General features: G+C 38.3%; 1 protein-coding gene across 1 annotated transcript; it reads left to right on the top strand.

Moving 5' to 3' along the window:
- Positions 1–1,667: 1,667 nt before the first annotated feature.
- Positions 1,668–24,196, top strand: LOC145888447 (rho GTPase-activating protein 5-like). Its single transcript, XM_082979195.1, has 28 exons — positions 1,668–1,810; positions 2,398–2,565; positions 3,184–3,309; positions 3,768–3,926; positions 4,265–4,513; positions 4,718–4,889; positions 5,023–5,215; positions 6,206–6,428; positions 7,992–8,099; positions 8,183–8,310; positions 8,568–8,838; positions 9,159–9,316; positions 9,729–9,849; positions 10,120–10,387; positions 10,679–10,941; positions 11,333–11,592; positions 11,957–12,059; positions 12,379–12,559; positions 13,002–13,069; positions 13,137–13,259; positions 13,671–13,897; positions 14,262–14,472; positions 14,804–14,956; positions 17,958–18,144; positions 19,076–19,153; positions 21,054–21,191; positions 21,473–21,578; positions 23,375–24,196. Exons 1-28 carry the CDS (start codon positions 1,745–1,747, stop codon positions 23,562–23,564), a joined length of 4,698 nt encoding a protein of 1,565 aa, XP_082835321.1. The 5' UTR covers positions 1,668–1,744; the 3' UTR covers positions 23,565–24,196.
- Positions 24,197–24,207: the final 11 nt, after the last annotated feature.

Raw genomic sequence — 24,207 nt, 5'->3', positions numbered from 1 at the left:
CGGTAACTTTTCCTATGTAGGGCACGTGGAGAAAAATAAAATTATTTCAAAAAATTTCTTTCGTCTTTTTTTGCTAATACCGTTGCTTATTGCGTCGAAACAATATTTCGTGCATATTTTTTTCTCGAAAGGTACCTACATGTGTGGCATCCTAATAAAAACTATATGAGTGTTTATCTCACCACAGAAACAATAGGCCTATTAAAACTAAAACAGTTTTCCTCGAACAAAAATGAGACATAGTCAGAAACGCTATAAAGCGACGAATTGGCAATTTCACCTGACAGTGAAGTCATAGTATACTCTTACTATGGTGAAATCCACTATTACACAATAATAGAGATCAGTGGTAAAATCGGACGCACATCGCACATATGCTTCTAGAATTATGTTTCCCGTTTGTTTGCTGTGTCACAAACGGCCTGAAAAAGTATCAGAATGCACAGCAATAAGACATTTTCACTAACATAATTTTGGTAATTTAGCAATGAGAAATATTGATACAGTTTTTTATACAAATTATTGTAAGGAATTCGGCTCAAATCGTAACATTCTCTACTTCAGAAAAGTCACAAAATATAGTTCGGCAACACTTGGTCCGCCTGGCGGCTCGGGCATTTTAGGTTGGCGAAAGATAGAGGTTGAGGTCCGCGGTTGTTGCATTGCATTTTTTGGTTGGAAAATAAATGACAGTGCATATTTTATATACATTTGTGAAGTGTATACGTAACAATTGTTTGAACATACATAGATGTTAATAATGACGCGACCACCGAATATGGTAAAAACAAAAGACACAGAGTTGCACATGACCTAAATGAAAACGTGCGCTTTAGCACATTTTTTTGTTTTTGACTGGCCTATTACGTAATTTATTACTCATAATGAGATAAAGTAAAACTTATTTTGATGCAGTGGACATGGCATATTTTATCTATCATGGAATCATTTTTTATGTGGTGTGAACTGCCAGGTGCTCCGTATTGTATGTTTTATTGAATGCCTGTTTCATTAAGATTGAAAAAACTTATATATATATTTACCTTAATTGTTACCACCATTATGTAATTGCAATTGTACATTAAAAACAGAGATAAGACTGCCATAAATCAAAATGCAAATTTTGATGCTTATTCCACAGCGATTAAAAGTATACTAATCACATTGTAGTATGTAAAGCAGGTAGAACAAATTTGCCTGAACTATTACTACCATACATTTCACTTGACTTGTTGGAACATGAATGAAAAATATAATTGTCTTGGTGGCTGATTCCAGCTTAGGCGGTTGGTGCAATGTATTATCTTTTTAAATCCATGTATAGCACATTCTTCTTATTGCCGACACAAGTTACTTCAAAGTAATGAATATTTAATGCAACTAATACAGGCACAAATCAATCACAGTCAAATACTGTTTTTAGTGCCAAGCAAAGGAGAAAGTGCTTTTGTGATTAGAACATGTGCGATATGTGTTATGCTAGTGTTCTTTCTTCCTAGGGGTTTGTTTATGCAGGAAGGCATAGCAGTGTTTAAATATTTCAAAGCACATATGGCTTAAAACACAGGGTATATATGGTTATCGATTGTGCATCATTTCTGCTTTGTTACTTTATAGTTTTGGAACATGGAACTGTATATTAACCAAACTTGTTTTGTCACAGATTTGGTTTAGATGATATCTGAGAGGTTTGTTTAAGATAAAAATACATGCCTCACTGCAAAAATTAGGACTTGTGGTAATTATGTCAAAGGAGAAGAGAAAGTCGGTATTTAATATTTCAGTTGTTGGTCTGTCGGGAACAGAACAGGTAAGCTTTATAATATTGTGAAATATTAAAAAGAAAATCCTGGCTGGCGTTTTAACCAAATTCAACAATAATGCATGTAAGGCAACAAGAAACCTATATTACCCAGTCTGCAGAGTATGGCAGCTGCACGCGCAAGTTTGTCTTCAACTTTTTTTGTTTGCACGCCAAATTTTTCGCACTGCACGCGAAAATTTTTCAGCACGCGAATGTCTAAACAGAAAACAATCAACAGAAAGACGTTTTATCGTTTTCGTTGCACGCGGGTTTAGGGGCCGGGCACGCGAAAAGATTTAGTCTTGCACGCCCGAGATCTCGTCGGGAACTGCCATATTCTGCAGACTGGTATATTACCATGTCTTCATGCTTTTATGAATTTTACCAAATTTTAAATTAAACATTATGTAACTGTGAATATCTTGACTAAGTATATATAAATATGCAGGAAACAAATTAGTTGCAAAAATGACTATGTTTTTTAATCTTGTGATTAATTTTATGATGTGTTTAATTTGGTTGCATATATATGTTGATTTTTCATGGACAGAAATACATTTGTGTGTGTCAAATATTGTACACTTTTTGTGCAGTATAAAGGCAGTTATGGAGTGGGCAAATCATGCCTCTGCAATCGCTTTGTTCGAGAACAAGCAGATAACTATTATCTTGATCACACTTCAGTTCTGAGCCAATCTGACTTTGGTGGACGTGTTGTTAACAATGATCATTTTCTCTATTGGGGAGAAGTTACCAAACAGGTTAGAGCATGTAAATTTTGCCAAAAACATTAAAAAATTAAATCGTACATTTTGGAACATATTGTTGTTGGATCACATGTCACATATTTAGGGATGTAAGACGAAATATTGAGTTTGTTTATTTTGCAATGCATTTCAATGTATTTGGTATTAGATTACCACTGTGGATGTATGCCAGATAACCTTTAAAGCAACCGTACTTAATTCATGTAAAGGCAGTACATATCATTTGTGTGTGAACAAATGTTAACACGTTAGTAAGCTTCAAATGCACCGTTGTTTACACAAGCACGACCTGGCGGGAAAAATTCCATGTTTAATGAGGCCTGAAGAAGAAGCATAAGGATTGCGATACAAAAACTTTGTTGAAACTATTTCTCCCAAATTTAGGTGTTCAATTTGTAACAGGCACAAGACTGTACGGGTGATTCATTACCCCAGACGGCCACATTGGCTTGTCACTTGATACCGTAAAGACAAACATGTTGACACCCTTTGTGTTGTGGCCAAATCACAACCTGTCTATCGACGAATGTTGTTTGTTATTAGATAATGTTGTGCAATTCTTGACTCATTGATATTGTCGATATATTGAACATTTGACCTCTTTTCATGCAGGACGACAGTGGTTTGGATTACAAGTTTAATGTCATAGAACAGACTGAGTTCATCGATGACCAAACGTACAGGGCTCACAGAACTTCATCCAACCAACAGTACAACAAAAGATGTGTCCAAACAAAGGTATATGTTTGAAGTGATCATGTGGAACCACCACCAGTCATGTTTTCCAATTAAAACTTTTCACATGGTGAAATACCTATATCTGGAAAACATTTATAAAAACAAGGAATTGTAGCAACCAATATATTAATTTTTTAACTGTAGACATGCTTTTGCTGGGAAGTGAGTTTGACTTATGCTACCCGGCAACGATTGCTCACTTTATTGGGAAAAGGGAATGCCTGGCATCTGACAATTGTCTTACATGCCCAGTCAATACAGTCTAATTACAGATAATTACCACTTGGTATCTCCTGTTTCTAAATACCTTGCTTTGTGGGAGGCCTATTTGATAGCAGTTGGTGAAACTGACTTGGTTTTATGATGGTTCATTATTTGTTGTCATCATCAAATTTCTCATTTTGTTTTACCAAAGATGAAATACTAATACTTTTCTGATAATTTGACTCTTTTAACAGATTTCTTCAGCAGAAAAAATGATGTACATTTGCACAGATCAGCTGGGTATCGAGGCAGACTTCGAAATTAAACCCATGCCTGATGGCAAACTAACGATTGATGGCTTTATTCTGTGTATTGATGTCAGTTTGGTTACCAACCGGAAAATAGATGACCAGGTAATCTAACAAAATAACATCCCCTTATTTTTGTGTGTAAAGTAAGGTTGGATGTTGGCAAAGTTACATTTATACTGTGTAATTACCACCCCCTGTGGCCTTTTGTGTATACACAACTTGAGCCTATTTGCATTTCCCACACTTCACAAAAAATAATACTGCATGGCTAGGGTTGTATCAAGCATGTGCAGTCTGTCATTGTTTGTTTTACCCTTTTCGTCACTGAGCAAGGTTGCTGATACACACATATTATAGCTGTGGTATTTCATTAAAAATATATATTTTATTTTAAGATAGTAAACATGCAGAAAACTTAACATGAACGCAACTGTTTACAGATCAGATTTGTGCAAGCTTGCCATCACTACCTCCAGAAGACAAAAAAACCTGTGGTTGTTGTACTTACGAAATGTGATGAAGCTGTCACTGCCTTTGTAACAGAGGCCGAAAAGTTTGCTGCTTCTCCGCAGGGCAAGAAAAGCAGCTCTCTGCCTGTCATCGAGGTCTCGGCTTCAGAAAATATTAATGTTACACTGGCATTTCTCTACCTGGCTCAACTAATTGACAAGACACGCTCAAAGTCTAAGGTATATATGTACTGTAAGATGTTAGTACTCAAAACTTTAATGAATTTAGCCTCCACAGTATTATAACAGAACCAGGACTTCAATTGAGTTATGCAATAAACCATACCAGAAAATACTCCAAATTTTTGTTTTTCTGTGAACTAATTCTCAATATTTTCAATTGTCGATTTTGCCCATCAATAACATCCAGCTAATTATTTTAAGATTATTTCGTTTGACGATGCTGCCAAAGTGAGAAAAGAAATCCTAAAAGATGCAAAAGAAAAGTTGGAGAAATTGCTTGAAGAGAAAGTGTTTGACTACCATGAGACGTGGCGGACAGCAAGCCAGAAACTAGAGCAAGAAACACAGTATCTCAACTTTGTGGAGTTGGAAGGTTAGATTTTACTTAAACGCAGTGCGCATAGATGTGAAAAAAAATTTCTGCTCTATCAATTTTGCACGGTCATCAAATTCAGGCAGTGTGTTTTGGTGAGATGAAAAACAAAAAAAAAACATGCTTCTTGTAGGCAAAAATGCTGCGTCGAAGATCTTTCGAAAACATGTTAATCGCCTGAAAGACAACTATCGATTGGAGTTGCAAGGTAGCTATCTGAGCTTTTTGCCACGTGCATTGAAAATTATTCTGCCTGATGCTTCGACGATCAGGAGCTCATGGAATGACACAGTTGATACAATGTCAAGGAGTCCAAAGTTCGAAGGGTATGACATGTTTTATTGCACAATTTCTGTGTGCACTTAAGTTTAAATAGTGCCGGTTTGTTTGGAGTTCGCATGTTATTACTTTGCTATTTCATCCTAAACTATTTTTTTATTGCGTTAACTATTGGGATTAAACCCAAGGAACCTTTAAGCACATGCTCTGGAATCATTTTTGCAAGCTTTCATTTTTCTCCTGTATCAGACAAGGGACATTAATTGATAATTACATCATGTTTTTTGTAACTGTGTGTTGACATTATAATATAAAATAATGGCTCTTGGTAATGCAATATATATTAGTATATATATACATAAGTAAAATCTTGGGACTAAAAATTGCTTACTTTATTGGCAGCAATGCCGACATTAGAAGTGTTGTAATTGAAAGTTTAAGACAACAAATACAAGTTTATGACAAAAATCTGCCATTAGCTTGTAAAAGAGAGGCCATGTTGCAACCCTTTATGTGAACCTAATATGATCTACTATCCCAGCATTCATGTAATACTATAGCTTGCCTTGGGGCTAGCAATGTCTGCCATTGCTGTCTTTATGCCTTACATGTCAGTTTATAAAAGAGGCCAATGCACTACCTATTAAAAAGTGGCACAATACTTTGGTAATATTTTCTCGTGGACATTGTCCACATTTGTCACTGGTGACTTCTTTAATTGAACCTGCAGGTGCAATATGGACCTGTAGGCTTTATCCACTGCTGTGCTTATAACCATGTTTACTTAAGAAAAACTATTATCGTCTTGCTGTATTTATTTATTTCGTTCATGCATTTAAACATGTTTCTTTTATGTTTTTGGGGGGATTGGAGACAAAGATGTTTCTACTTTAATGTATTACAGACTTTTATTGACCACAGTGTAATTTGAAATGCTGCATGACACCTATTCAAAATCCATAGTTTTTTCTGCAACTGTTTAAAAAACCATGGTACATAACAAACATAACTAAATTTCAACATGAATTTATCGACAGTTGGATTATTCCCACTGAAGATCTTTATGTAAGTGACACAAGCAAACCGTGGTATGAAACCGAGCACATGTATTCGTTGGAGGACCGTCGAATTCCCTTTGAGCTCCTCCAAACTTCAGAAGCAGAGAAGATCTTCGATGTCCATCGTAAAGAATTGGAGGCTAAACAACACAGACTTGAAATCAAAAAACAGTTCCGTGATCTGCTCGTCGAGTCCCATCAAGTATGTGTTGTTTCTATGTAGTTTTGACAACAACGTCTGCGGTCTAGTCTTTTGTCGTTCTGTAAAACTGGTAGTGCTTACGTTTGTAGTAACAGCAGTATTTCAGTATAACATACCATAAAATGTTGTGATATTTTTGGGATGGCATTTTGTTTTACCGAGTATATCAGTTTCAAAACGTTCGAAACCCATCTCTCAATAATTTAAAGTTAATTGAAAAAACTGAAACATCCCTGAAAATGTTGTAATAATAGTAGTCATTTCTCACTAAATGGTTTGAAACCCTACAAAGGAACCGCATTAATATTGCATTGAGTAGTATTAAACAGCCATTTGGAAATACTGTTTAAAAGCAGTTTCAAAGCAATACGTTCCACGCAAATTGTCGTTCACTTTTTAATTGCAGCCAAAACAATATATTGCAATCAAACAATTGACAATTGCATGTCAATATGATTCATGCTATGGGAGCAATTAATTAATGTTGTCTGATTTGAACAAAGAATTGCCTCCAATACAAAACTGTTGTTATTAAAAGTTTTTTTTACAGCCAATGCTAGCAAAGTTTACAATTTTTTTAAATCAATCAGGGCAACCAAGATTTCAGCTTTGTTTGAAAGTTGTACTAAATCCTACATATATGTGATGGTAGTTAATAAGGGTGAACCAATAAACTGTATGTCAGAAGCAATAGTACCTGTTAAACTAGATTCTACATTGAAGTTTAATTAACAATATTCTTCAGACATGGTTTCTAATTAATACAATATTTTGATACAGTTTTACAGTTATTCAAATCTCGGTAGCTTTGCCAACATTATATATATATAACATATATATATGTATACTAAAACTTGTTAGATGTTTGATACTTAAGAAAACAGTGTGTTAAATAATTTTTTGACAAAATGTTCATAGCACTAACTTAATATTTGTGCTATATTTCATTGCTAACCAATGTTAACACGTGGATTTGTCAAGGTGAAAATTCATGAACGCATAATTTCATGTTAATTTTAAACAGTTGCAGCAAGTTATTTAAATCAATCTAGTTGAGGTAAGTTGCTGTTGCAAACTCTTTATTTCAAGTTATACTTTTAGTTTCCTTTTGTTTGTTTTGGGTGTTCCAGGTTTTTCATTTATTTAACTAATTTCATTTTTCTGGCTCTTTGCATAACCAGATGTCATTGTTCTCATGTATATATTTAGTTTTTTTTTAAGGCTACGTCGGCCAATTTAAATTTTGTTTTTGTCCTGAAAACTAAAGCCTTTATGTTGCAAGGTTTTTTGTTCTGGGTTTCGAAAAGAGCATGTTGACCTCAGTTAAACTTTGCTTACCAGTTGATATTTTTAGGAAACCATATGTATTTGTAAAAATTTAGCTTACCATTTTACGTATTAAAAGGTCAGAAATTTGCATGGATCTTGTCTAAACTTATATATTCTGGTACAATTTAGATTTAGAACATATGGCTTGAATTGAAATGGTTAAAAAAATGTCAAGTTCATTTTCAAACCAAAATGGTATGTATAAAATTGTTGAATATTACATTTATATTATAGGTTACACCTGGCAGGGAGTGGGGAGATGTGGTGAAATTCTTCAAGCAATACGAATTCCTTGTAGAAATAACTGAGGCTGAATTGTCATCGATTTATGAACAATTCCAGGTACATAAAACATTTTTGCATGGTGAAAAAATAGTGTTAATCCCTTAATTTGCCAACAATTTAAATATGTGGTTCTATGACAGGCTGAAATCGTTGAGAAGGCCAAAGAGGACTTCCAAGAGTTGTTGTATGAAAAGTCTGAGATATTTTTTTCTTCTGACAAAGTCAAAACTGAAATGGAAATGCATGATGCACTTAAAGATGATCCCAGGTGATTATTTGCATAATTTTTGATGCAGTATATCTATTAAATAGGTGATTACAGTGAGTTTGGGCTATGAACTTTCTTGCTTATCCTGTTAATGTATACATGCTTTTGTCTCTTTGTTGTTCAAAGATATTTTTCAGACAAAAAGCTTTAAAATTATATTTGTTTTGCCTGATGATAACATTTTGTCTTAAAAGCATACTTGCTGTGATAAGTTTTGGTCTTTTCAAAGCATTTTCAATGCCTTTCCGGGTTTTCAGGTACATCGCAATGGCCAGGCTTCAAAAACAGCGGGATGAAATCTTGAGGAGGCACGTTACCGAGGCAACGTACCCTCCAGCCGACAACTGGGGACCTAGGTGTTTGGGGAAAGCCCTGGAGGCTCAGCGGGCTTTCAAGCCGTATAAAAGCAACCAAAACAATGAGTTTCCACCTGCCCTCCGGTGGCAGCTTAAACCCGACTCGAAGACGTTGAACATTGTGCTTTTGGGTGCTGACGGCTTATCTCATGATTTGGCCAATGAAATAACGGTAGGACTTGAACACCACAATTGTGATGGCTGTTTGTCTAAAAGAAGCATGTACTATTTTTGTTTTCATAACTAGCATGCTGTATTCATTACCTTGTCAGAATGATGTTAAAGCAAGCCATGATGGCGACGGCAAAATTCATGTTTTGGTTGTGCATAGATTTCAACTGAATATTAATCTAATTGTGTCACGAGTATCATCACATTTTCCTTACCTTTTAGGTTGTTATATAAAGAGAAATAAACTGTAAAGGTCAATTAAAAGTAAATAAAAAATTGCAAATACACTTTTTAAAATCAGTGTTTTTTTGTTTCTTTAAGGTGGGCCACACATCAAATGAGGAGTACAAATTGGATGGTCATGAGCTACGTCTGCGGCCAATCGGAGAAGATGTCAATCTTCCTTCTAACACATTTCAGACGTCGTCTTTTTCTCCGCATGGCTGCATTGCTGTCTATTCATCCATGAAATCCCTGAGGTAGGATCCTGACTTAAGTGGAGATTAGAAAGACTAAACTTGTTTGTGGTTGTGTCTGACTTCAAAACATTTCGTTCTTTGTCTTAAATTTTTCATGCCCAATCCACTGCAAAACCATCATTTTACTCAGTTTTCCCTGTTGTGTTCATTAAAAAAGTAACTGTGTTGTCTAGGTGAATTAAGTTTGTTTCGATTTAGGCTTTTGTTAGAGGCAGCAGGGTTTCTCGTGTTGTGCATCATCTACTAAGTTCTTACGCATACAAGCAATGCATCAAACATTTGCCATAATTTTTTCGCCCAAATAGTCAATATTCCTTCACATGACTTTGCAACAAACCATTAGAAGCAGAAAAAGCAATTACTTGATTAATTGTTTTTTAACCAACATCTTTACTTACCCTTGTGATTGTAGATATATAGAGAAGAGCTTGGAGAAGATGGTTGTGTCAACTCCAGAAACAAGTGAGGTCCCACCGTTCCAAGGCTTGCCTATTTCAATATTACTTGCTGGATATACAGACGGTGAAAAACAGGTGAATGTTTCATGCTAAAATACATTTTATAGTCATTGGTTATAGGGTTTGAAACAGGAAAAATGAAAGTTGGTTAAATTTCTACTTTGGCACCTACAGAAAAATGGTTTGAGTGTCTTTTAAACACGTTTAGTAAGGTTTGTCATCCAAAAAATGGAAATGAATGTTATCATATAACAAGTAAACTCTTGCAACTGTTTCAATTGTGCAAGAAAATTACATTCATTATTTTCTTTGTTTACAAAATATCTCACTTAACACATCATTCAGGTAAATCAGCTGAGAGATGCAGGAGAAAGACTTGCATCCCGTATTGGATGTCCTTTCATTGACGTCCTTGAACCGGAATATGCCTACAACCGCCGTTTCCATGACTCCCAAATAGTGATGGCCATGAGATCTTTAATTGAAGGAATCAAAGAAAGAGCTGGAAGTGGAAGAAACAGTTTTGCGGATGCAGAACAGGCTGAGGGAGGATTGGGATTGGATTCTGCTCTGGATCCTCCTGATCTGCGTATCATTATGTGCACTCGCCAAGGTTAGATCTTATTTTTTCTGTATTTGGTTGTCATTTGGGCTGCCTTTTGAAGATGCATTAGATAAAAACTGTGATTTTATTTCCTATTTTTAGAGGCTGTTATTAATTATGTTAGGATGATGACCATTTCATAGACATTGATGGTTTTTTAAAGTGCCCAATTACACAATAAAAAATTTGCATTTAAATATATCTGATACTGATGTATAATATCTGAATAAGTATATAAGTATAGTGAACAACACAGTTCCAGGCACAAGTATAAGTTTATTAACTCAATTTGATGTGCAGATGACATGGCAACAGCTGAAGTAGCGCTGGCACCCCTTCTCAACCATTCTTCCTTTCACGACAATGGGCAGACAATAGTGGAAGGGGAAGAAGTGGAAGATACGATAGTGGTGGTGACGTACCTGGGAACCCAAAGGAGAAGAATTGCCATCACCTTGACTTCGTATCAAAGTGCTCGACACCTGATGAGCCATGGAAATGTCATTCATGGTTTTATTCTGGTCTACGACACGTTGCGCAAGAGTTCTTTGTCTGTCATGAAGGTAAATTTTGCATATGCTGTATGTCAACTTGGGTTTAGGCAGCTCAGTGAAATGTGCTTTTGTTATTTTTTACGGATTATGACATGTGTATGATCTCAGTCTAAACAGCTTTTCACGTATTCAGAATTTTGTCCATAATTTTCTGATATAGAGCAGATTTCTGATTTATTATTTTTTATTATACCAGTTACGTATTTTTCATATCCTGATTAACTATGTACAACACTTTTTAATCATTAAAATGCGACATTGCCAATAAAAACATGTTAAAACTTATAGTTTTATTTGTTATACATCAAAGTGTCTTAACTTTCAATGTAAGATTTCTATCTCTGTTGTGGATATATACACAATTATTGCAACCGATGTTTGATTTCCGATGTTTTTGCAGGTGTTTGCAAACAACACGGCCAGTGCTTATCCAATACTTGTACTCTGTGTTTCACCAAACGACGATCACCCATCGGCTGCAGCCTTCTTCCAGCAAGACAACGCAGGGCGACAACTAGTAGTGTCCGGTAATGCGCTCGCCGACGAGCTGAAAGCCAAGTTTGTTAGTGCGTCAGCCCGTCACAAGCGACAGCCTGAAGTGTACAGCACCTTCTTCAGGGATGCTTGGGAACACAAGGAGAATACGGAAGCAATTCACAGGTAAGACTTAAACTAAAATACGTGTTTGAAATCCCTGGGCAGGCAAAATCAAATCCTATTTTGCATGCCAGTTACTACCCACATGACCAATAGTTGTGAATGTGATACATAAAATGGCATGGGCACCGATGAAACCATAAGGGTTATCAGGGTCAAGGAGATTTCCTTAATGCCTGGACAGAAATTTATGGTTGCTAATTGTACCGTATTCTGAAAACTGTGCAAAATTTTTTGTTGGTTTTTTGTCATTATTTCTGTTAAAATGTGAGGAGTAAGCCAGTTTGTTCAAAATAACTTGCCATTGGTTTTAAGGGCATTATTTTCCTTTGTAAAGGTTGTAATGTTCCGTGTAATTTTTACACAGGATAAGTCGAGTTGTTGTGGAGGAAGATCAAGAAGAGAAAGAGATGGACGAAGAAGTTCTTCCACCAATTCCAGCACCACGGACTAGAATCATTGATGGCAAGGTATAAAAATCATACAATTCTAACACATTTGTTCCTATAGTGCAGACAATGTATGTTATAAATTTCTACATAGTACAAACCAAACTTTTTGGTAAATTAATGAAATTAAACAATCTATTTTTGAGCTATCGCCCAGAGCCAAACACTGTGGTGAGAGCAATAAATCATAGGTGTTACAGTTACTGATATTCAATATGTTTTGTGAGGCTGGGTGCGTCATTTCCCACTTTCAGTGTGAAAGTTAATAATTAACTCAGTGTTCCACAGCTTGTATACCTGAAACAAACCTTAAACCACATTTATGTTTTTGCTTGAGCAGTCGAAAAGCACTGAGAATCTGCCATCTAAGTCTGCTTACGAAGGGCCTCGTTCTGAGCACTCCAGCTCGATAGTTACACCTCCGAGTACTCTCCGCTTCAATATTTCTTCTCAGAGCAGTTACGCAGAGAGCCAGTGCATTTCGGACCCAGGTCACACAACACCAGCGTCAACTTGGTCAAGTAAGGATCTTCAGTGTTCAACTAAAATCAGTTTCGTTTCTGTTGCTTTCCTGGTGTTTGCTTGGTCATAAACCTAAATATCGCATGTATAATCGGGAAGTGTTTGTAAAAGAGGTGGCAGGTGTATCGAGAAAGCTGGCAGAAGCAATTTGTTTCAGGCCAAGATTGCCTTTTTATTGATAAGTTGATGAAACATTTTTGAGTAAACTAGCAAACTTGATTGTTTTTTCACAACTTTTGGGTGTGTTGTAGGTTACCGAAAGCTTAGTTTAATTGGTTGCTTTAATAAAAGATAAATTCTATTTAGTACCGTGCTGTTTTTCATGGTACATTGAGTAAACTTAATCAACTAGAGCAAAACTTTTACGGACTTCTCCATCATAACTTGTTTTACATTTAGTGTTAACATAAAAAATATAAAAAATATATGTATGTATTTTAGCTGGAAGCGACGACTATAAACCAGAGACGCCAAGAACAAGTCCTACTGCTGGATTACTTGATAATGAGGTATGTGTTGTTCATCCTGGACTTCGTTCTGTGCTGGCCACAACAATGAACCAATTGCTTGTCATAGGAGATGCCGGATTACACTTTCGATTCTTCTCGAACCACCACACCACCTCCTGGTGGCTCAAAACCTGGAAAACTGAAACCTGAGCTGTTGAAGGCTGTCGAGTTTGGAATAATGAAAAAACCTGTTAGTTAAATCTGTATTATATCCTCTTTGGTTTACGTAGTATATACAGCTTGTATAGTGTTTGGTCTACATGGTATATTTGTGTCGATTATGATCAGACAAAACGTAGCAAAGTAATATATTTTATTAATCCATCAAGAATATTACAAAACATCCAGCCATGACTATGTGCCCAACACACGTACTCTGCGTGGCCACACTTTGACCTCACAAACTTTTTGATCGTTGCCCACACATTTACTAAAACACATCAAAACAATGCTTATTGATTAGTAGCACCTATATGATGTGAAATGTGTACCATTTATTGAGTTTGTAAACAAAAAGGGGTCCTTTAGGTCGTCCAAAACAAAATAAGTTTGACAAAACACTGAGGTTTTCAAGGTAAATCTACCATGCACCTTTCCGCAGGTGAAGCAAGCTGGTCTCATGTACCAGAGCGGTTTGCAGGATCTATCGTCTCCAAGCAACAAACATGAAAAATCGCCACAGAGCACGGAGTATCTGGCCTTGCTCAAAGCGGACCCAACACGTTTGGGCCAGCAGGTTTTGCCAATGGGCCCGGAATCTATACCAGGAAAGATTAACACTGTTACCACGACTACTGCCAATGGTGTGAAGATTACTCTTCAACCTGGGTGAGATACACCGGGGTCATTTGATATTTTTTTTTATTTTGCTGGTGCAGTTTGTGAATTACCAAACATTGCGGCACATGAGGCTTCAGTGGATTTTATTTGAAATATTCAAGTGACTTGAAATATATCTTTAAAAAATATTGCTACTGTGATAATATTATCATGTGCTCTTTGTGTTGAAATAATGCATGTAGTCCTTGAACACACCTGTAGAAAAAACTTTATAAAAAACTTTTTTATCTCTAATACAAATACAAAAGCTGGAAAGATGCTTTTCAAACACCAACTGTGTTTAATATGAGCACATTAACCACTGTCCTTTGTTGAAATACTATTTTGTAAAATTTATTTCCATTTCTGGCAGAACTTCTTCAAAGTTCCCAAGAGGTTCAGTGCTTACCAACACGTCAGGGGTGAGGGGAAAGTTTACGAGCACCAGGGCTGGAAAGCGGCAACCCCTCAAAAGTGCTGACATCGACTCAACACCAACTTCTGCCCAAACTCCCCCACCTACTTTGCGTCAAGCACGTCACTCTACAGCTGACTTGCTTGCACCTTTTGGGGGAGAAGGCATTGTGAGTCATGTATCGTGTTGGGAATAATGAATAGATCATATTCACATTAGTAGCTTACCTACATATTTTAATAGTTTGTCGATAAAGGCAACCCTGTGCTAAAATGTGCTGGTTTTCCGCCAGCTTTCCTTAGCCTTGTTCATGCGATATCATTAAATTTGAGTTGGTAAAATCAAATATTTACTGGCTATTGATGCACCTGTGGTTCACATTCTTGTCAGATAGAAATTCTTTGACATAGAATAGCAATATTGTTCAAATGATATTTTAATACATGGAGCATATGTAACAATAATTTTCTTCAATTAAGTAACATATGGATACTTTATAGAACACGAAAAGGGGATTAGCTGCAAGCCATGAAGACCTGCACATCAGTCCATCTGTGCCATCATCAATGGTCAGTTTTCAAATTGGCAGCACTCCAAAGGAAGAAAAGCGACACAAGCAGAGAGATGAAGAGAAGAGGAAAAAAGAGGGAAAGGTAATTAACAACACATGTAATATTAATCCATGACGGAATTTCTCTTGTCTGTTTGTTAGTTTGACGAAAAATAGCTGTAATGAAGCTTCAATTTGCCCCATAAATATTTTTTTCTCGTTGCTTAATGAAAATGGTGATTGTATGTGAAAATATTCTATGTTAAATACTGCGTTATATTTGAGGTAAACCATGTTACTAAAAATTCCTTAGCAATGCTAGAACAGAAGTGTTATCTTTTGTGCTGTTTAAAAAAGAACTATGGAAGAGATTTAAAAACTACCAAACTGACAATTTTGGGCATTTGCATGGCTCCATCCACCACCCGCTATTTCAAAGCATGCGTCACGCCACTTTTTCCCACAGCTCTTGTTGTGCTGCATGATGCAGTGTCTCCTATATGCAGTGACATCATATGTAGAGCAACACAATTGTGCGTGAATTACATTGCACTAATTTTGTAGTCTTGACGTGGACTTAGTGGGGAAGTTGTATGGGACGATTGCTTCCTACGCAGCCTGAGTATTTTTCTGCCAAATCCTGTTCTGGGTGTTTTTGCAGTTGTGCCACCACATTTACCTTGAGTATGAGTAGATTTTAGCTTTTGAATTTTAAGAATGTAAGATTTTTGAATGCGTTTTGTTAGGCAGACAGTTTACATAGGTGGCATGATGTTAAATAAAAGCCAATTGTCTTTCTGGTAGAAGACTAGTTTGTATTTGAGAGAATAATGGAGGTGTGAACAGTTTGAAATTCCTGACTTAACAGATGTGATGATTTGAATGCGCATTCCAAGCAGAGCTAGCGAGCAGTCAATATTTTGGCATCAAAATACAATAATGATTGACCGAGGTATGCTATTGAATCAATACCTTTATTAAATTAATGGTGGTTTCACATTTCACAGACAACAAATGAAATACAATTTTCTGTACCTATTTGACAGAGACGAATGCTACATCACCCACACACATCACATGCGCTCATAACCCGTAGCATAGCACGACAGGCAGACAACAGGGTTGCATGAAATATACCTGCATCCTGCCATTGTTACGAAGCATTAGACAGGCGATGGCTCAGAGCCATATGTGTGGGGACGTAGGCAGCAGGGTTGCTTAAACAAGCAAGGTGAGATCTAACAAAATATGGTTGATTCACATTATGGTTGGCTGTTGTGTCGTGTTGCCTTCCATGCAGTTGTGATAAGCTCATTTGTCATCACGCCTTCTGACATGTTACAGTTGCAAAGGAAAAAAGAAGGAAGTTACTGCTCCGCACACCAGCCACAGGTTCCTAATTGCTTGATTAGTCTGATGACAAGGCGTTGTCTTTCGATTTTTGCAGAACGTAAACCAGGCAATATTGTTTTGTATTTTTGTGTGATCTGCAACAGTTTAAATGCTTACCAAGCCAGCCATGTATGATGTCAACGAAAAACACATGCAAATTCTGGTGAACTATGCCTACCTTCAGGTGAGATTAACAATAGCTTTTGTTTTATGTTTGTTCATGGATGTCCAGAAATCTATGTATGGTATGTAGTATATTGTATCTGTCTGCTGGACAAGCGTTTAAAAAATGAGTGAGTCAGTCTATGCTAACTTTGTCATAAAAATGTTTCAACGGTGTCCGTGCCTAATTTTTGTCTATCAGTGCCTGGAAATGAATCACACTATCACTGTCTAACATTGCCTTGCCATCTGTCTGTGGTAGTATCTTTTACTTTCTGTGGAATTTCTCCTCAGGAACCCATCAAATGTTCACCAATTTTACCCCCAAGGGAAATAATGCCCATTGTCAACCAACCAAATAGTGACAATGTGACTGATTTTTGTCTAAGAAGTATGATTGTAGGGCAGATGTTACAGAATATTTCTTAAGGGTTAGAAAGGACAAGCTTAGGCACTTTTAATGTGACACAAATGTAATAAATACTACCTTGTTATGAAAAATTTGTGTCTGAGTAATAATATCAAGAGGTGGTCATTTTATCAATGTTGAAGCCTAGTGTCAAGTTGTACTGAGGCCTTCTATACATGTACTGCTGAAATATCTTGCAAAATGCCGAATCTGTGACTAATTTTCGCACTTAGAATTGTTTGACAATCCATTAGCAAAACCGGCTATTTTTACAGTTCATGACATTTTTTTATAAACGTTTCTCCCAGTTAGAAGTCCAGGTTCTGCCCTGAATGACTAAGAATGTTCTCCCCCATTTACTATTGCTCTATTACAATAAGGTCGACACACAAGAGTGGTGTTAGGTGTTTAGGGGCTGGCAAATGACCTAGTTCAATGCTTTACTATCTTTGCTCAGGTGCAATTTGAAGAAAAAAAAATGCTGTTTACTGTCGTTAATCTTTGTAGGTGGATAAATGAAAGGTGTTTCATTTTGTATTGGGAGTTTTAGTATTGCATGAAAAAGAAAGTAATTTGTCAGAATTCCAGTTATTTTGTGAAGCTTGGTTTAAATCTTTGTACCGTACCTCGTTGTGACAGTTTGAGTTTGTTGAATTGTTTATGCGCACAGAACAGAAGTTAAACAGTGGAAAAGGCTTGGTATAGTGTGTGATGTTTTGACTGTTAATGCCAACAGATGACTTGGACATTCCATGCAAACCCAATGGTCATTCAGGTAGCAATAAAAGCATGGGGTTGGCAACTAAAATCGTTGCTCAAAATATTAAAATCAAGTGTGCCTGTAAGAGTTGTTTGATGCTATGTGTCAAAATCATCTTTAGTGGTTTTTTACTGAAAACTGGATGTAACCTGTTTGGGAAATCCGCATAATCAGCATTTTCCATTGTTTTTTCTGATGCCTCACCAAGCAGATACATTCCTAGTGTAATGTCAACACACCGGTTATTTCTGGCGAAACAGTTTACCTTCATAGATAACGGAACTGTGTGGGATAAGCGCATTGAGTTGATGGTGTCACAACAGCTTGTGCCAGTTAAACGCTGCACAGAATACATTATCTAAACTTGCCTCGTATTTTCAGGAAAAAGAACAGCGAAGCCGGTTGAAGAACAAAGGCAAAAACCGTCCACCGCCAAGCTCGCAAACGACGGGAAATAAGCACACGCTTTCCGACTACTTCAACAAACGGCTCGACGACACCATCCAAGGCCTGAACCACATGGTTCCACTGTTTGTGGAGAAGTGCATCCGATTCATAGAGACTTACGGTGAGTCAACCTTCAAACCTGGTCGCTCGAACGTGTGTAGAATGTGGAGGTTGTTGGCGCCGGCAGTTTGGTTTGGTTTGCGTCTAGCCGTCGGAAAGGGTGGATATCGATTTTCCTGGACCTGCCATAAGCGTGCGCGGTGGTGGTTTTCCTTCGTACGCGCGTCAATATGTTGAGAAAAGTCGTTTTTAATGGTTTTTCGCTTTGATTTGATGGATTTTCCTTTTGATTGAAACACTAGTGTAATACTGTGCGTTGTTTTTGTACTAGGGTTATCACCGTACATGACTTCATTTAACTCAGAAAACAGCCACGATCACATGCCTTTTTTACCGAAAAATAGTGTTTAGCTTTCAACATGTACCTTTTTTTTGTTGTGCGTTCAAACAGCAATAAAAACCTACGCTGGGGCTGTGATTGGCAGCTCTGACGTCACGGTTTCCACCAGCACGTGTGTAGCGATCCAAAACCGCGCGCGACACTGCTGGAGACGTGCGAGCGTTCATTGTTGATTGTTGCGTCTGCACGCGTGATTGTGACGTATGAAAAGCGCCGTCGAGTTACCTTATAAGCCCCTCACTGGCTGGGCCACCGCGTCACGGCCAGTGCCCAGTGTTCCCTCGATTTAAGCGAAACGTTCGTGAACTTTAAGCGGTCCTCAAGTCTTGCGGAAGTGCGTTGGGTTTATGTCGGGTGATGGCGTTTGTTTGGAGGCGTTTCGGTAAGCACCACGCAACCGAACTACGCGTGTTTCTCGTGATATTGCCGAAAGTCAACTTTAATTTGATTGGAAATGCTTCGAAAAGAATTAATGTAATGTAAATAGTGTGGGCCTTGCGGTTTGCGACGGAGGTTCCTTGCGGGACAGCCCGAGTTTTTAAAATTTTGACACTTCTTACTATATGCTCAAACATTCTTTTATTCCCGTCAGGTCTATCCACAGAGGGGTTGTACAGGATCCCGGCCAACGCCAAAGAACGCGAAATGCTTATTAAGAAATTCGACGAAGGTGAGCAAATTTTGTACTTTTTTTGCAAAATATGCGTCCAGACGTTTGGGCCCACAATATTTTGTGCATAATACGTTGCTGTGTAGCAGCAAAACCCCCGTTAAGGCCTGCAGTTACCTGTACTCCTGAGAAGGTGTCTTGACTCATCAAGCTGGGTGTCATCGCCGTGAAGTGTGGCATGGATTACTTACTATGTAGTTTCCGTATTCGGTGGCGGGAGCCGCTTACCCGTCAATTACGTCATTAGTGTAATATATTTTTGTCGCAACTTCCATGCGTATTAGGGGGTTTCTGGGGCATTGGGTCGGTTTTTGTCCGTGCTTTGTTCAAAAGGTCATTGGTAAGTCTTGTGATTATTTGGCAAGTCATGTAATTATAAATGGGTTAACCGTCATAGAAGGAAATGTTGGCAAACTAAATGCGATTTCTCAGGCAGAAATTCTGCTTCCACCTGAAAATGCCAGCCCCAAACTTTGGTAATTGTTTCCAGCGGTCGCCGGGTCGTGTTTTGGTGAGTGTAGAAGCTCATTGAGACCAACAATAGTAACAAAGTTCGCTAAGCTGTTCAAATCTGCCACAACAATACCCTTACTCTATACGAGGTCCATGCAAACGAACATGCAAATCTTTTAATGGCCCCAAAGTGACCTTGCGCGTCCTTTTGAGTGAGTGAGTCAATCCGTACAAGCATGGTATGTCTAGCTTCTCAGAACGACCCTGATTGTTCGGGGAATATTTGTCTCCAGAAAGAATTCAACCTATTTTCCAAATGAACGCCTTGTGACCCCGGAGACTGTTTTCCAAAAAAAAACACCCGGTACACTTAATTTCGGGATATATGTTGACGTGAAGTGTCATCATTTAAATGCAAATCATTGCACTTTGAAGATAACTTTTGCTAGGAAACCGGCTGTAACATTACACTGACTCCCTGTTCTCTACAAACAAACTAAAACCACATTTAACGTAAAGGAAATACGTGAACTTATTTGTAGTATCTGCACGGCAAAGTGCGTGGATATAATAACATGACGAAACGAAACATCGTTTCCATAAATCTCAGTTGGAACTCGAGACAAAAGAAACGCTCATTGCGCAACACAATCATTGCGACTACTTTTACTTGTTGGCAGCAATGCGCTTACCGAAAGTGGGCAGATTAAGTGACGTCACTCATACCCGACATGATGTTGCAATGTTTGTTGTGTTTCGTGTTTACATCCCGTTTGAAGTAGCGAGTGCTTTCGAGTACAGCTTGTCAAGAAGTACGGAGGTTATTTCCTGGGGTTCAAGTTTACCACGCACGTATATACGGTTTCCATCGTCTGTATTGGCATGCAGCCTTCTGTACTAAAACACAAAATTATTTTTCAATCATTCCTTGCATCCCAAGAGATAAGATAAAACAATATTGAGACAAAGAAACGCAACACAATCACAGCCAGCTGCTTCCGTGTCAACCAGCAAAGCGGAAATGTGCTGGTGCAGTTGTTCGAATTCCTTTGTGTATTGGCATACTTGCTTCACCGGTTACTTGTTGAGTAATGCGCATTGGGACGATGCATCAATTCCCTGTCGTATTTTGACGCGTACTGGTCAAGTTGCCCGACTGTAATTTCACAAACGTAATGTATGAATGTGCTTAGTGCGTATGATTAAAAACGCAACACACCAGAACTGAATCATGGCATCATGGTGTGTCGCAAGTCGCAATCACACAGTGTTTGGCCACGTGGGAAAACGTGTATTTCTTTGTCATGTGCACTCAGCACATTCTGTATCTCTGTGTGTAATTTTACACACTGTGTATTTATAACAACAAATTACTACCAATTGCGATTACAAATTATTCAAGTTATAAACGTTACGAGTCGTAATAATTCCTTTCGCTCATCCGCAGACAACAGCTACGAGTTCCTTCCGTCCGAAGTGTCGGTTTCCACCGTTGCCGGATGCGTGACTTGGTTTTTCGGTCACAAGAACCTCCCGGACCCTCTCATTCCCTACACACTACACGACGAATTTGAGGAGGCGATCAGTAAGTTCTAAAACTACATTTGAAAATAGTTTAATTTTGGTATCTGACGTTGCGTGGAGTTGTTTAACAATATAACCCAGTTGTTTCACATTTGCTTTACAATAAACAACCACTTAATGCATATACAAGGCCGGTCCTTACCCGAACAACTATCAAGGACTGAATTTTTCAATAAAGTAGTTTGGATACGAAATCCTTGGTTTTTTATCGCGGGTCAACGCAACTATTGACACAACCCTAGTATTTCGCTGTTTGTTAACTCTCAAACTTGTGTTTTTCAGAAATGCCGGATCGAACCTTGCAGATATGCTCAGTGCGTGGAGTGGTAAAGAAACTCCCCTACTCCAACTATGCTACCTTTAAATTCCTCTGCTGCCACCTCAACAAGTGAGTTTTAGGACCATTTTTAGAGCCATTGTGTTCTTGACGGGGTTGGGTGTATTTTGCTTGTTTTTTCCCTGCGCAAAGGTTAGCTAAAAGGCGGCGGTAAAGGCTAATAAATAAAAGGTTCACTGGCATCGCAGCCAAGCTTGATCAAAGCCAATGATTTTTCGTTTTCCGCTTCGTCATGTTAGATTGGTTTTGAAAAAGTGGTTTTGATCCTGGCTGACTGCAATTCCAGTGAACCTTATGATCGATACGCGGTATCTGGGGTCGCCAAATAAAGGCTTATTCAGTTATGCGAAAGTATTCGTTGATTCCGAGTTAAATAAATAAGGTTGTTTTGGCTGAAAGGCATATTCATAAAGTTACGTGTCTGACATGTGAGCAACCAACATTTTGGTTAAATTTTTTCGTCCCGGCCTTATTTTTTGCTCCCACCAAATGTTGTAATCCTCTGGTTTTCAAACTGTGCGTCTCGACGTCCTGGTGTGTCGTTTTGAGTTTTCAAGGGCGCCGCGTATTAATTTAAACAAAAAGAATGACGGCAAGTAACCAACAAATCTACAATAGACTTGATTTCCTGGCAAAACAAATTAACGTGGTTTATTTCTCGGACGTTTCGTCTGTCGTACAGTGAGACTTCATCACCAGGGTTTAACACAGTAATTAAAACTATTGCAATGTCAATTGCAGCATGTCTGATAGCAACTGCACAATAAGAACAAATCGTATTGGTAGATTTACGAATTTGGTGCGTCGCAAAAGCGGTCTTTCCAAGTGCGTCGCACAGGAAAAGGTTTAAGAACCACTGGCTAAGTCCACAAAGTGCTCGCGAATTTTGATTTTGTCCCAACCACTCGTCCTCACACTTTTCCCAGTTGTTCCATGATCGCAAGGGGCGGATCGGAAGTGATTTCAACCAATTCCAACTATACGGTGTTTGTTGCCATTTGCGCATTTGCCAGTATTCACGTGTGTCGCCCGTGCAATTGCCTTCGAATGTCCCCAACTGCTGGCTGCGGGATATCCGTTGGCGTAACACAACTCACTTTGAATTATTGTCCCTTTGTGGGGCAGCAAACTTTCAACTGTCGCCTATTTATGGGGACAGAAATAAAAAAAATATTTAGTTTGTTTCGAAAACTCGACTTCCCTGTTACAAAGAATGTGGAAATAAAGAAAACTTCTTTCGCCGCCCCAAGTAATTATTTGAGCAAACAATTACATCGTTATTTTCCCGATTCCTCTGACGTAGTTAGAGTATGACGTAAATACATCTGCTTCCGGCGCAGCGAGAGTGAGACTGATTGATGGATTATCGGTAAAACGAGTTCTGTCCGTTCGAAGTTGGGTCAGCTTAAAACCATACGTAAGCGATAATACAAAGCAAAACGCTTCTCCAAAAATGGGTAAAGTGAATACATGTCATGTGACAAAAACCATATGGTTCAGAGCAGTGTTTCCCAACCTTTTTCAGTTAGCGACCCACTGTAATGCAAGTTTTATTGTGCGACCCACAATGAGATATGACTAAACGAATGAAAAACAATTTAATGAGAAATGAAACAATGTATACACATGCAATTTTCGTGATCTAATAGAAAACTGTAACATTTAGAAATGCTTCGCGACCCATTGGTTGAGAAGCATTGGTTTAGAGGACGCATATGTGGTATTGACGATTTATCCCCGCTTTACTGAATTAAGGCACTACACTTTTAAAAGCGCCTTCACTTATTTGTTACTCTCAAAAGCATTCTCTACGCCAATTTTAACCGAAATGCGTTTCTATTTTTCAGCGTCGGCGAAAACGGCAAGAACAAGATGTCCATAGAAAACCTGGCAATCTGTTGGTGGCCGACTCTCTTTCGCCCCGAAGTGGAGGGGGTCAACGCGATTGCGGGCATCACCAAGACCAGTCACCGAGACGTGTTACACACGTGTATAGAACAATACGCTTTCATTTTTTGTGGGCAAAACGTGGTGTGACGGCCACGAGGGCCCTGACCCACTCCTGGGGCCGTGCTATTGAACTTGTCGGCCGCATTTGTGCCCGCGGTTGGTGCTTGTGAACTGTTGACGGTCGCGCGGCGTATGGCGCTTATAGTGTGTTTGCTTGGAAAGTTTCCCGATTCTTGTTTCATGAAAGGCCAGGCGACGATGACGTCATGGCATATGATTTCGCCAGTTCACCATCAAGTGTCTTGCATAGTATTTTTTTGCACCCGAAAAATTTTTTTTTGACGTTCAAAACCATAACGTAGCAAGACGTCCTAGTTAACTTCTGCTTTGCGTAGTGAAAACGCGCTACGGTAGCGGCTTCAACTACGGCATAAACTAACCCTTTGTGCGCCGAACTTTGTCAACGCGATTGTTGTTTGGATTTTAGTGTTCGCGCAAAATTACGGCACGCGTCTCTTTTCCTTCCTCCGTTTTAATTCACGCTTCTCCGAAATAATTCCAGCTACTTTACTTGCTGTGTACACGGGAAGGCGATGACGGGAAATTAATACAGAGCGTGTGGCGTTTTGCTGCGGTTCGTGCAATTCACAATCAAACTTTTATTTGCGACCCTTTCTTTCCATTTCCCTAACGCCAGAATAAAGCAAAATGATAAACGATTCGGCGTGAT

The sequence above is a fragment of the Ascidia mentula genome, chromosome 2, assembly GCF_947561715.1.
Source record: "Ascidia mentula chromosome 2, kaAscMent1.1, whole genome shotgun sequence".
Lineage (NCBI taxonomy): Eukaryota > Metazoa > Chordata > Ascidiacea > Phlebobranchia > Ascidiidae > Ascidia > Ascidia mentula.
Note: the sequence above shows the minus strand (reverse complement) of the source record. Positions and strands in the feature narration are given on the sequence as shown.